Here is a 14571-nt window from a genome sequence, read left to right on the forward strand (position 1 = left end):
CTGGAGATAAAGTGAGTCTACTGCCCAATTTGCACTTCATCAGGTACCCCAAAAATTTGTGGTGATGTTTTTCAATCTGAAAAGCATGATTACACACATGCATTATGTTATGATGCATAGAATCACTAGGAATTCTGTGTTTGCCAAAGCACTGCGATGGCAGCCTTGGATGATTACTCCTGTACATTTACTCGTTATTCACTTTTTTAAGTGTGTGTGTGGGGGGGGGGGTGATTCGATTTAGGAAGCGGATTAAGAGTAGGTTACTTTGATCTCGACAATCTGAGAATATATCCGTCTGATTCAAATTAGCTCAACAATGACAACCTGCACCTAAGTGATTGTAACATGCGTGGGAGTCTGTGGGGTGGCCCATGGAAGAGCCTGAAAGTGCTGCAGCCTTATATCAGTGACCAATGGGGCTTTGTCAGACCTAAGCCTCCCAATCCTTCGTCCCAACTCGAAGCACATGTGGAGCTAGCCTCATTCGGTGCGCAGCTCCACTCCTCATTAACATGTTTATTTTCTCGCACTTGGAGAAAATTGAGCATTAGGAGTGGTGAGAAGGCTAGCCTGGGTGTCAGCAGTCAGACCTGTTAGCTACACTCAAAACCCAAACTATAAGGTACCCCAACTTCAAGTGTTGAAAAGTACTTTAAATAAAAATACTTTAAAGTACTTCTTAAGTAATTTTGGGGGGGTATCTCTACTTTACTATTTTTAATCTTTGCCAACTTTTACTTTTACAACATTCCTCAAGAAAATATTGTACTTTTTACTCCATGCATTTCCCTGACACCCAAAAGTACTCTTTACATTTTGACAGGAAAATGGTCCAATTCACACACTTATCAAGAGAACATGCCTGGTCATCCCTACTGCCTCTGATCTGTCAGATTCACAAAGCACAATTTCTTTTGTAAATTAGTTTGAGTGTGCCCCTGGCTGTCTGTCAATAAAAAATTTAAATCGTGTCGTCTGGTTTGCTTAATAAGGAATATGAAATAATTTGTACTTTTACATTTACTTTTGATACTTAAGTATATTTAAAACCAAATACCTTTAGACTTTTACTCAAATAGTATTTTACTGGGTGACTTTCACTTTTACTTGAGTCATTTTCTATTTTGGTACGGTATCTTTACTTTTACTCAAGTATGACAATCAAGTACTTTTCCACCACTGCAAAACTTACCCCTTCCCTTATACCTACCTCATCTACCTACCTCACCTACCTCTTCCCCATACTGTTTTTATTTACTTCTCTGCTCTTTTGCACACCACTCCAGTGTTAATCTGCTAAATTGAAATTATTCGCTCCTATGGCCTATTTATTGCCCACCTCCTCATGCCTTTTGCACACAATGTATATAGACTTTCTCTTTTTTTCTACTATGTTATTGGCTTGTTTATTGTTTACTCCATATGTCATGCAGGTGAAAGAGGACCCAAAAGCGACTTGGCGAAAACAGAGTCTTTAATCCAGTAAAGTAAATACAAACAAAAAACACAACTTTCACTCGAAATGACGAGGACAAACTGGAGACTCGATCTTGAACAGCAGGTGAACAGCAGGTTGCCTCGGGAAGGCACTTGAACCAGACAGACTCAGACACCTGCTCACCACGCAGCATCTGAGGAAAACACGACACGACAGGGCGATACACAAACACAGCACGGTGAATTCTAGACAAGGAACCGACAGGACAGGAACGGAACACAAAGGAAGAAATAGGGACTCTAATCAGGGGAAAGGATCGGGAACAGGTGTGGGAAGACTAAATGATTGATTAGGGGAATAGGAACAGCTGGGAGCAGGAACGGAACGATAGAGAGAAGAGAGAGCGAGAGAGTGAGAGAGGGAGGGGGAGAGAGAGGGATAGAAAGAGGGAAAGAACCTAATAAGACCAGCAGAGGGAAACGAATAGAATGGGAAGCACAGGGACAAGACAAGATAATAAATGACAAAACATGACAGTACCCCCCCACTCACCGAGCGCCTCCTGGCGCACTCGAGGAGGAATCCTGGCGGCAACGGAGGAAATCATCAATGAGTGAACGGTCCAGCACGTCCCGAGACGGAACCCAACTCCTCTCCTCAGGACCGTAACCCTCCCAATCCACTAAGTATTGGTGACCCCGTCCCGAGAACGCATGTCCATGATCTTATGTACCTTGTAAATAGGTGCGCTCTCGACAAGGACGGGAGGGGGGGAGGGAAGACGAACGGGGGTGCGAAGAAAGGGCTTAACACAGGAGACATGGAAGACAGGATGGACGCGACGAAGATGTCGCGGAAGAAGCAGTCGCACAGCGACAGGATTGACGACCTGGGAGACACGGAACGGACCAATGAACCGCGGAGTCAACTTACGAGAAGCTGTCGTAAGAGGAAGGTTGCGAGTGGAAAGCCACACTCTCTGGCCGCAACAATACCTTGGACTCTTAATCCTGCGTTTATTGGCGGCTCTCACAGTCTGTGCCCTGTAACGGCAAAGTGCAGACCTCACCCTCCTCCAGGTGCGCTCACAACGTTGGACAAACGCTTGAGCGGAGGGAACGCTGGACTCGGCAAGCTGGGATGAGAACAGAGGAGGCTGGTAACCCAGACTACTCTGAAACGGAGATAACCCGGTAGCAGACGAAGGAAGCGAATTGTGAGCGTATTCTGCCCAGGGGAGCTGTTCTGCCCAAGACGCAGGGTTTCTGAAAGAAAGGCTGCGTAGTATGCGACCAATCGTCTGATTGGCCCTCTCTGCTTGACCGTTAGACTGGGGATGAAACCCGGAAGAGAGACTGACGGACGCACCAATCAAACGACAAAAGGAACGGTCGCCCCCTCCAACCACTGTCGCCATTCGCCTAGGGCTAAGCGGATGGCGAGCAGTTCACGGTTACCCACATCATAGTTGCGCTCAGATGGCGACAGGCGATGAGAAAAATAAGCGCAAGGATGAACCTTATCGTCAGACTGGAAGCGCTGGGATAGAATGGCTCCCACGCCTACCTCTGAAGCGTCAACCTCGACAATGAATTGTCTAGTGACGTCAGGAGTAACGAGGATAGGAGCGGACGTAAAACGTTCTTTTAGAAGATCAAAAGCTCCCTGGGCGGAACCGGACCACTTAAAACACGTCTTGACAGAAGTAAGAGCTGTGAGAGGGGCAGCAACTTGACCGAAATTACGAATGAAACGCCGATAGAAATTAGCGAAACCTAAAAAGCGCTGCAACTCGACACGTGACCTTGGAACGGGCCAATCACTGACAGCTTGGACCTTAGCGGAATCCATCTGAATGCCTTCAGCGGAAATAACGGAACCGAGAAAAGTAACGGAGGAGACATGAAAAGAGCACTTCTCAGACTTTACGTAGAGACAATTCTCTAAAGGCGCTGTAGAACACGTCGAACGTGCTGAACATGAATCTCGAGTGACGGAGAAAAAATCAGGATATCGTCAAGATAGACAAAAACAAAGATGTTCAGCATGTCTCTCAGAACATCATTAACTAATGCCTGAAAAACAGCTGGCGCATTGGCGAGACCAAACGGCAGAACCCGGTACTCAAAATGCCCTAACGGAGTGTTAAACGCCGTTTTCCACTCGTCCCCCTCTCTGATGCGCACGAGATGGTAAGCGTTACGAAGGTCCAACTTAGTAAAGCACCTGGCTCCCTGCAGAATCTCGAAGGCTGATGACATAAGGGGAAGCGGATAACGATTCTTAACCGTTATGTCATTCAGCCCTCGATAATCCACGCAGGGGCGCAGAGTACCGTCCTTCTTCTTAACAAAAAAGAACCCCGCCCCGGCCGGAGAGGAAGAAGGCACTATGGTACCGGCGTCAAGAGACACAGACAAATAATCCTCGAGAGCCTTACGTTCGGGAGCCGACAGAGAGTATAGTCTACCCCGAGGAGGAGTGGTCCCCGGAAGGAGATCAATACTACAATCATACGACCGGTGAGGAGGAAGGGAGTTGGCTCGGGACCGACTGAAGACCGTGCGCAGATCATGATATTCCTCCGGCACTCCTGTCAAATCGCCAGGTTCCTCCTGAGAAGTAGGGACAGAAGAAACGGGAGGGATGGCAGACATTAAACACTTCACATGACAAGAAACGTTCCAGGATAGGATAGAATTACTAGACCAATTAATAGAAGGATTATGACATACTAGCCAGGGATGACCCAAAACAACAGGTGTAAACGGTGAACGAAAAATCAAAAAAGAAATAGTCTCACTGTGGTTACCAGATACTGTGAGGGTTAAAGGTAGTGTCTCAAATCTGATACTGGGAAGATGACTACCATCTAAGGCGAACATGGGCGTAGGCTTCTCTAACTCTCTGAAAGGAATGTCATGTTTCCGAACCCATGCTTCGTCCATGAAACAACCCTCAGCCCCAGAGTCTATCAAGGCACTACATGTAGCACCCGAACCGGTCCAGCGTAGATGGACCGACAAAGTAGTACAGGATCTTGATGGAGAGACTTGAGTAGTTGCGCTCACCTGTAGCCCTCCGCTTACAGATGAGCTCTGGCTTTTACTGGACATGAATTAACAAAATGTCCAGCAACTCCGCAATAGAGGCACAGGCGGTTGGTGATCCTCCGTTCCCTCTCCTTAGTCGAGATGCGAATCCCTCCCAGCTGCATGGGCTCAGACTCTGAGCCAGAGGAGGGAGATGGTTGCGATGCGGAGCAGGGAAACACCGTTGATGCGAGCTCTCTTCCACGAGCCCGGTGACGAAGATCTACCCGTCGTTCTATGCGGATGGCGAGAGCAATCAAAGAGTCCACATCTGAAGGAACCTCCCGGGAGAGAATCTCATCCTTAACCACTGCGTGGAGTCCCTCCAGAAAACGAGCGAGCAGCGCCGGCTCGTTCCACTCACTAGAGGCAGCAAGAGTGCGAAACTCAATAGAATAATCCGTTATGGACCGTTCACCTTGGCATAAGGAAGCCAGGGCCCTAGAAGCCTCCCTACCAAAAACTGAACGGTCAAAAACCCGAATCATCTCCTCTTTAAAGTTCTGGAACTTGTTAGAGCAATCAGCCCTTGCCTCCCAGATAGCTGTGCCCCATTCTCGAGCCCGGCCAGTAAGGAGTGAAATGACGTAAGCAACCCGAGCTCTCTCTCTAGAGTATGTGTTGGGTTGGAGAGAGAACACAATCTCACACTGCGTGAGAAAGGATCGGCACTCAGTGGGCTGCCCGGAGTAGCAAGGTGGGTTATTAACCCTAGGTTCTGGAGGCTCGGCAGGCCAGGAAGTAACAGGTGGCACGAGACGTAGACTCTGGAACTGTCCAGAGAGGTCGGAAACCTGAGCGGCCAGGTTCTCCACGGCATGGCGAGCAGCAGACAATTCCTGCTCGTGTCTGCCGAGCATGGCTCCTTGGATCTCGACGGCAGTGTAACGAGCGTCTGAAGTCGCTGGGTCCATTCCTTGGTCGGTTCCTTCTGTCATGCAGGTGAAAGAGGACCCAAAAGCGACTTGGCGAAAACAGAGTCTTTAATCCAGTAAAGTAAATACAAACAAAAAACACAACTTTCACTCGAAATGACGAGGACAAACTGGAGACTCGATCTTGAACAGCAGGTGAACAGCAGGTTGCCTCGGGAAGGCACTTGAACCAGACAGACTCAGACACCTGCTCACCACGCAGCATCTGAGGAAAACACGACACGACAGGGCGATACACAAACACAGCACGGTGAATTCTAGACAAGGAACCGACAGGACAGGAACGGAACACAAAGGAAGAAATAGGGACTCTAATCAGGGGAAAGGATCGGGAACAGGTGTGGGAAGACTAAATGATTGATTAGGGGAATAGGAACAGCTGGGAGCAGGAACGGAACGATAGAGAGAAGAGAGAGCGAGAGAGTGAGAGAGGGAGGGGGAGAGAGAGGGATAGAAAGAGGGAAAGAACCTAATAAGACCAGCAGAGGGAAACGAATAGAATGGGAAGCACAGGGACAAGACAAGATAATAAATGACAAAACATGACACCATATGTAACTCTGTGTTGTTGTCTGTGTCACACTGCTTTGCTTTATCTTGGCCAGGTCGCAGTTGTAAATGAGAACTTGTTCTCAACTAGCCTACCCTGGTTAAATAAAAGTGAAATTAAAAATACATTTAAAAAATAAATACCTGTGGGGTACAGACTGGAGTTTACAGTTTAGTCGGCCAGCCATTTCCCAGTAGGTTGGGCAGCAGAGATATCCCTTAAATCCCAAACCAACTCCTATCTCCTACCTCCTTGACACTTGTAGAGATCTGAGATGACTCGATCCGTGTCCACTTCTACCGTCAGGAGACCCAGTGTGTGCACCCATAATCTATTCACAGGAGAGAAACGTACTTTAGAGCCCTTCCTTCTACACTGTAGAGGACAAAACACACACTAGCCTGACTATTCAAAACATGTCAGCTTGGTAGGCACTTAGGAGTACTATACCTCACACACTGTTTAATTAAATAAATGGTGGTCTTCAGTTTCTGTTGAAAGTATAGAGGCAAGGCCAAAGTGAAGGCTTACTTCAGTATTTGATACAAACAAATCATTTCCTGAGTAGGAATGAAGACTACAGTCCTAAAGCCCACTCGGTACTCTGCATGACAGCGAGCATAACCCACTACCCTCCCCTCCTTTAAAAAGTTCACAGCTAATAATCTCTCATCATAAAAAACAAGATGAGAAATGGTACCAATTTGTCTTCCAAAATAACAACCTAACGCCCACAGAGGTCAAGTCCCTTCCATTAAACCCAGTTGTGATTCATTGGGCTGGAGAGAGAGAGAGTTAGAGCTGTCATGGAAAAAGCCATGACCAGACGGAAAGGTAAAGCTTATACAATGACCCGACCGACCAACTCTTCCCCACCCTGTTTTGCACACACACACTATGTCGACTACGCCAACATCTGTCCGCAATCACAGGTCTCTCAAATCAAATTCAAATTCAGGATGACTATATGGCTAAAGTGTGTGTGTGTGTGTGTGTGTGTGTGTGTGTGTGTGTGTGTGTGTGTGTGTGTGTGTGTGTGTGTGTGTGTGTGTGTGTGTGTGTGTGTGTGTGTGTGTGTGTGTGTGTGTGTGTGTGTGTGTGTGTGTGTGTGTGTGTATTCAATATTATGTACGATGATACATTACTGTACCCATAAAAATAACGATGAGAGCGCAGAGAGATCTTCACTGAACTTTACTGGGGAAGTAGACTTGTATTTCCTTGTAGACTCTTTATTTTCTTCTTCCACAGATCAAGTGCTTGGCTAGATATGGCTACTCGGATCTGAGTAAAGGGTAAGGGCCACTTCTGGATTTAACAATGGGTTTAATCCCTTCCTTTCTCTGTGAACCAGACAACCCCGGACTTCCCCTCTCTGCCTCAAAGAGGAGTAAACACAAACAACGTGTAGCAAATGAAACGATGCCAAATCGCAACCTTCGGCAGCCATTTTGATTGGCGGTAAGCTCCTGTAACTGTTCCCAGACCTGTGTGACAGTATCAGATTTAGCTAGGTTGTTGTTGTTTCTCCACTAGTGCTGCACCCTTATAAGTACAGCACCAATTGACGGCTGGACAAGGCGGCCATCCAAAAGCTTGAGTTCTGATCTTCGAGCCAGTTGAGTCTTTTGAAGATCCAGTGAGTGTTTCCGTAAAATGAAGGGCGAGAGCAGAGAAAGACGTTATGCTCACTTCAAAAGAAGCATCATCCACACCAACTCGTCAGACCAGACTCCAACACTGTCAGAAGGCATCAGTATCAGGAAAACAGCAATGCTGTGAACATGAATAACCATGGTCAGTGGTTTTCAGATATACATATAAATGGATTGTGTAGAACGGTCATAGCGCCAAATTCCACGGCCTCTGTCCTTGTAAATTGCCGACCTGCCCTACAAGGGTTCTGGTTTTCACCTCTAGGGGCAGAATCCCTTGCTCTAATAAGAATGTAATGTCAGTCAATAACTGCAGGGTGAGCAGAGGGGACCAGGGGGGGTAGCTATTACTTGAGGGTAGAGACCAGGCAGCGAAGGTACATTTTCCACCTAATTCATGCCTCAAACCTATTAAATCAGAGTATTGTATTGGATACTCTGTCTCAGCTAATTTGTTTACATTTCCCATTGTTCAACCTAAACTGTCCTTGGTTACGAAACTCACAAACAAGTACATCTTAGTCCCTTCATGCCAACAAATACTTTGTGAAGGCAGATGACATATAAATGGCATTTTCTTTTGTTTTTCCTTCAAAGCACATCCGTTTTCTGAAGCACTATATCAAGGATTCAGGTACAGAAAGATGTGATCATTGAGAAGAATGCAAAATGACACAGCACTCATTTCACTTTATGAAGCTGGTTATAGAACTAAATGCTACCCAGTAAAGGTTCATTGAGTAACATTTCAAACTGTTTTCAACAGATTTACTAGTGTATTCAAATCACCTCTGTGTGTCTTGTTAAACACTATGGGAACAACCTTTGATTTGCCATCTAGAACTGGGAACTAACCACAGTTGCACCATGCCAATTTGTAAGTCGCTCTGGATAAGAGCGTCTGCTAAATGACTTAAATGTAAATGTAAATGTAATGTCCCCTGCCAAACAATATAAACATCACTGAATTGTATAACTCTAAATGTGCAATTCTTTAATTAGCTCATGTTAAGAGTGCAGTTTTGTTCATGTTGCGTGTTTATTTCTTGACATGTCAGATAGAGCTAAACTGAATCCTACCTTCACAATAACCCTAGAATTTGTGTCATACTACAGCTATTTTAACAGCATTTTATAAATCATATTTCAGATTGAAGTAGAATTTCAGATCTGAACTCCATCATGACAATAATGGAACCGTGCTTCAAATGAATGTCAAAACAGAGATGGTTTTTATCAACTCCATTTGTTCTCACTACAAACAGTCGATTCTTCATTTTAAATCATACAATTTACACGCCCTCTGCAATCTACATAATTACAGTGCTACCGAGACAGCTTCACTAACTAAGGTCTGTGTGTCAGTTTCCTGTATGTTATCCGGACAGATTCTCTTTATTTCAAGTCAAACTTTAATTTAACTGGATGTATTTCTGACCGTAAAAGTCATTTAATGGTGCCAGATTGTGGTACTTGTTATTGGTTTGTTTATAAGCACCAACAACAGTGGCTCTATGGTAACAAAATAGGTTTCCCCATGTGTTCATTTGTTCTTCGCTATGGCAGAAACGTTCCCTCCAGTGGCTATGACGGTGATTTCAAATACTTGCTTGGATGGGACCCTTTAATAGGCAGCTATGCCAAATGATTTCTGGTGAGTGCTGTTCATAGGGGGGAAACAGACGCAGAAAAACAGGCACAAAATAACCAACTGGTGTTAGCTCTGGAATTGCACTCAATTTAAGCCCTGTGTTTTTATCACTGTGTTTCTCAACATACATGTGTCACCATTTTTATTCAATTAAGCTTTAGGACCACAGTAATGTTGACTGATTTCATGCGCTCAAAGTTTCCATTAGAGTGTCAACCCCAATACATTGCTCCAGTCGACAATTGGGCAAATATTTTGTTGATATGTGGATCCACACATTAACAGTGGTTATGAAAGATGTAGGAACGCTATGTCATTGCCAGCAGCTGGATATATGAAGCCAAAACACATTGCGATTGACTGATTAATCAACAGGAACAAGAACAAGAGAGAACTTTTCAATCCCAATCCTCTATTCAGTGTTCACTGACAAGGTGTAGGAGTAAAGGGTGACAGATTGAACAGTAATGAAGGGTATAGATTGAACTCCTACTTTTTCAAAGACGTTAACTTGCGACCACGGCCAAGTCAAAGCTGTCAGCTATTCTGTGGTGTGCTTCACTGTCCTTTCTGTGGCTGTTTCTTTTTACTGACACTGTTTCAATGTGTGCGCTGCAGATGGTTCATGCTCCGTGGTCAATGTGGTCGGTCAGAGGCTGTGTGTGTTTTTCCACTCCCTGTCAGACAGCAACACCTGGGCGACCCAACCAAACCAATCACAGTCTGGGGTGTCAACATCACTGCAGCCTGAGTACAGGACATATCAACGTGTTAGCAAACATTGGCCTCCCTGGCCCAGTCCACATGGTGGGTCGTGGCAAAGTCATGATAGAATGAGGCTCTATTTTTTATTCTATCCTATTCTATTAGTTTCTATTCTATGTGATTATAATCCTGTCCCTTGTGTCTCCTTGAAGTTGTCGAATATTTACCCGTCCCTCTTGGCAGTGTTAATCATTCACTTCAGTTTCCCTCAGAATTGAATGATCCAATATGATCATGTCCTGGAAATACTGTCCTACTACTAGGATCCATTGGCCAAGCTAAGCCGTCACAGAGGAAAGAGGAGATGGAATAAAACAAGGCATTTTACAAAAACTGTCCATAGTTTGCAAGTGTATTTATTGGATTGTGGTTTGGGGAGTTTCAAAAGCACATGGACATGACAGCATTTCTTTGTTGAAATCAACAACAACAAAAAAACTCTCCAAGACAACCATAGGCAACCATTACCACGTTCATCATTGAACCAGAAGCAATAAGTCATCTTTATGGGAAGAGTGTCTGAAAAGCTCCCAGCATCATTGAACCATGCACAACCACATGGTAACAGGGTAATGGCAGAGCCCTGTAGCCCGGGAATACCTGGCTATCTATTATATACTATTGCATGGGAGAAAGTGGCTTTGGAAATGTTTGGTTGCCAAAGTTCATGCACTAACATAAACATGATCTGAAATTGTGTATATTAAAAATGTTTTAACCAGGACAATAGCCAGCATTTCAATTGAAATGAGTTATTGCACATAGCTCTGAGGGCGTTCTCCATGATATCAAAGGTTGCAAACGATTATGTAAGTACAATACGTACAGTTTGTCCTCGTTGTATATATCATAAAAAACTCCGCCTTTAAAGGGGCAATCTGCACTTTGTAAACCAATTTTTAAAATGTAAATGAATGATACTGTATATATATATATACTCATTGATTCTTGAATAATGTAATCTCTTGAGCTTAGTTCAACTGTCGTACTCCATCAGACCCAACATATAAGCTTGTTTTACTCTTTTGTTTGTAAACAATGTCATTAGAAACGATCAATCACCTCAAAACATGGTTACAACTATAATTTTGATAACATGGATACTCAGTCCTTGAGTCCATAGCGCTGTGCCTCTGTCTATGAATTTCAGAGTGGATACATTTCTCCAGCCCCATCCCTCAGATGTTTACCAAAACAGTGGCGGGGAAGAAATGCAGATTGCCTCTTTAAAGGTACATCTCTCAATTCAATTCAAGGGGCTTTATTGGCATGGGCAACGTATGTTTTAACATTCTCAAATCAAGTGAAGTAGATAATAAATAAAAGAGAAATAAACAATAAAAATTAACAGTAGACACAAAACTCTCTCTCTCTCTCTCTCTCTCTCTCTCTCTCTCTCTCTCTCTCTCTCTCTCTCTCTCTCTCTCTCTCTCTCTCTCTCTCTCTCTCTCTCTCTCTCTCTCTCTCTCTCTCTCTCTCTCTCTCTCTCTCTCTCTCTCTCTCTCTCTCTCTCTCTCTCTCTCTCTCTCTCTCTCTCTCTCTCTCTCTCTCTCTCTCTCTCTCTCATATTTCCTGAAAGCGCTTTGCACCAATAGCGAGCAGCCCCACTGTACCTGGTGCAGTGAACCAGCGCTCTGGATTGGTTCGAGCAGCAGAAAACGCAGCCTTTACGTTCGCCCAACTGGAGGAGTGTACAGTATGTTAATGCATTAGGGATGACAGCATAACAAATATATAAAAAAGGAAGGAGTCAATTGTGTTCGGTTCACGCACGACATTTCTAGCTGCTGTGCAGTTTGAAAAGTTTGTCTAACTTTTTACAATCAAAAAGCTATTTTGGATGTATCGGTCTGGTATACCAAGAGGAATAGTGTCTGCGCATATTTGGAGCTTCGACGTATGAGACGTTCTGTACATCGGAACGGAGTCCTTGTGGATATTTACATGATACGGAGCTTTATCAGGTCGTGTGTCTTCGAAAACTATCTGCAAGAATAAGAGGGAAACGTATTGGATAGTCTTATTCTGTAGACTTTCTTAGTGAGATAGATATACATCATGTTGGGGAGTACGGCGCAGTATGCAGCTAAGAAACGGAAGAAGCCTGTTCAGAAAATGTAAGCAACTCTGAATATAATTTTCAAGTTTAAAGATACGGCTAATTTGTGTAAAGGAAATATTACATTACATTGCTTCACTAAATCAAGTTACGCAAATAAGACCGATGTGCACGTTCACTGCCTTTTGTCATAATTTTATGGGTGAATGCATTTTTACGATACACACATTGATTGACGTGTTATGTATCAATCTACAATTGATCATATTCTATGAATAATATGCATATAATAATATGCATATTATGATACTGGTTTTGTGTTTAAGTTGTGCGTAAAGTTGGTATAGCTCTGGGTATCTGCAGTGATTCTGCAGATACAACGATGCCCGACTCATTTGAGACTACTGTCTCGTTCCAAACCATTTGTATTCGATTTGTTATCTATACAATCTCTATTTAAGTTCTCAGTATTTTCCACAATAGCCTGCTATAAATGCTTCCTCAAGTCTTTAGGGTTACCTTAAGATTGAGGTTTGGTGTGTAGTTATGGTCTGGCATGGAAATGGTAGTCTTGCATTAGTCATAATCAAGTTGAAAATGGTCTGCGCTCTCATGCAATAGTTACATGGGGGAGGGAGAGCAGGGAAAACGGGGTCGAAATTTTGTAATTTAATAGACCTGCGTTTTTTTTCCAGTCATGAGGAACAAACTTTTTTCCATTTAAAAAAAAATTCCTCTGCAAATTACCATATTTCGAAGTTACACAAAGTTATACAGTTGTATTCTCTGGCAAAATACTTGAACAATATATTGCACTATTCAGAACATTTTGGTCCCAAGATTCCAGCAAAAGTCTAATTTTAGTTAATCTGACTTTCATTTATCTGCATGTCCAGCCCTTATATTTACATAAAGAGTTGCATTTATGAGATGTCAATAAAAAAATAAGATCCGTCTAAGCATGAACTTATTGATTTAAAAAATGAATTTATATGAATGCTGTAAGTACATCAATTGTTTGCTCACTGGGAAATGAATATCCAACTTGTCAGTGACAACTGTATTTGGAGTTTTTGTCAGCAATTCATTGAGCATATTACAGTGTTATTGACACATTGTCAATGGGATTTCCAATGATCTTCTATATAGAAGAACCCCTTACCTTCTAATGACTCTTACGTAGCTTGGTGAGCAACATAGATCAAAAAACATGTGTGTGTGTTTGTGAGAGTCGTAGCGTTTCATAGAATGCATTTAATAGTTTGTAGCTCAAACCATTCGGACTCTACAGACATTTCTGCATAAAGAACCTGCCCCGGGCCCCTTCGGGTTCCGCCCTTGTCTCACAAATACTGCTCTAGCTCAGCCACCGGTAATCAAACAGACTAATGGTTGGTATTTACGGATGCAGGAGAATTAGACGATTCCAATGGTACAAGAAGACTGTAGCTCAGACGCACAATGTTTTAAAGGAGTTCGAAGTCCGAAACGCACCAGCGATACTGTGGGACCCATTGAGTTAATCATTATGAGTAATTACTTTATTATTACCTAGTTATAACCTTATGACCCTATTCAGCAAGTATTTTACTCCATTTTTAAAAAGTATTTTCTTCCTCCAATCTCCACACTTTCTACCAGCCCGATATGTAAACATGATCTTTTCATTGCTCTCTCCCTCTATCAGATTTCCAGAAGGTTGGAACAATGGCACAGGGTAACCTGTTGGCCTTTTATAAAGAGAAGATTGATGATATAACATTACCTACGGCAGGAGACAGTGTCTACAGTTCCATAATGTCCAATAGTTTGAGCTTTTTCTACCTCCACAATGATATCATTGTGTGGCTGCTGTGTGCAGACCAGGCTTAATCTGCCTCTCAAATGGCACTCTATTCCGTATACAGTATAGTGCACTACTTTTGACCAGGGCTCATAGGGTTCTCTGGTAAAAAAATGTAGTGTACTATATATGGAATAGGATGCCATTTGGGATGCATCACTAGTGTTTTAGTAGACATTCCTCTGAGTATGATACTCAGTCCGCCACTCTCACTAGGTCACTGACTTATAGTTGGTGATTTTCCGTTTCAGAACAGAAAAAGCCTGACTCTGTGAATCAAATGAGAGTGACAGACAGACAGACAGACAGACAGACAGACAGACAGACAGACAGACAGACAGACAGACAGACAGACAGACAGACAGACAGACAGACAGACAGACAGACAGACAGACAGACAGACAGACAGACAGACAGACAGACAGACAGACAGACAGACAGACAGACAGACAGACAGACAGACAGACAGACAGACAGACAGACAGACAGACAGCCTAGACCCTGGCTCTCCAGTCCACACCAGACCCTGGCCTGCCACTTGTCAGTGGCGTCACAATGCTACATTAACCGTAACGGACCT

The 14571-nt window shown here is 43.7% G+C and overlaps 1 protein-coding gene and 1 long non-coding RNA gene across 2 annotated transcripts in view; one reads left to right on the plus strand and one right to left on the minus strand.

Moving 5' to 3' along the window:
- Window positions 1-5646: 5646 nt before the first annotated feature.
- Window positions 5647-9998, minus strand: LOC124011526. Its single transcript, XR_006834592.1, has 3 exons — window positions 9818-9998; window positions 6267-6349; window positions 5647-5673 (listed from the first exon to the last, which is right to left on the minus strand). It is a non-coding gene; the product is annotated as an uncharacterized LOC124011526 (long non-coding RNA).
- A 1768-nt stretch (window positions 9999-11766) lies between these two features.
- The window catches only part of LOC124011525 (aryl hydrocarbon receptor-like), an 83102-nt gene continuing 80297 nt past the window's right edge, over window positions 11767-14571 (plus strand). The window contains exon 1 of the mRNA XM_046324975.1: window positions 11767-12206. Coding sequence (XP_046180931.1) covers window positions 12148-12206 — 59 coding nt within the window. The 5' untranslated portion in view covers window positions 11767-12147. The remainder of the gene's footprint in view (window positions 12207-14571) is intronic.

This window comes from Oncorhynchus gorbuscha, linkage group LG23, assembly GCF_021184085.1.
Source record: "Oncorhynchus gorbuscha isolate QuinsamMale2020 ecotype Even-year linkage group LG23, OgorEven_v1.0, whole genome shotgun sequence".
Classification (NCBI taxonomy): Eukaryota; Metazoa; Chordata; class Actinopteri; order Salmoniformes; family Salmonidae; genus Oncorhynchus; species Oncorhynchus gorbuscha.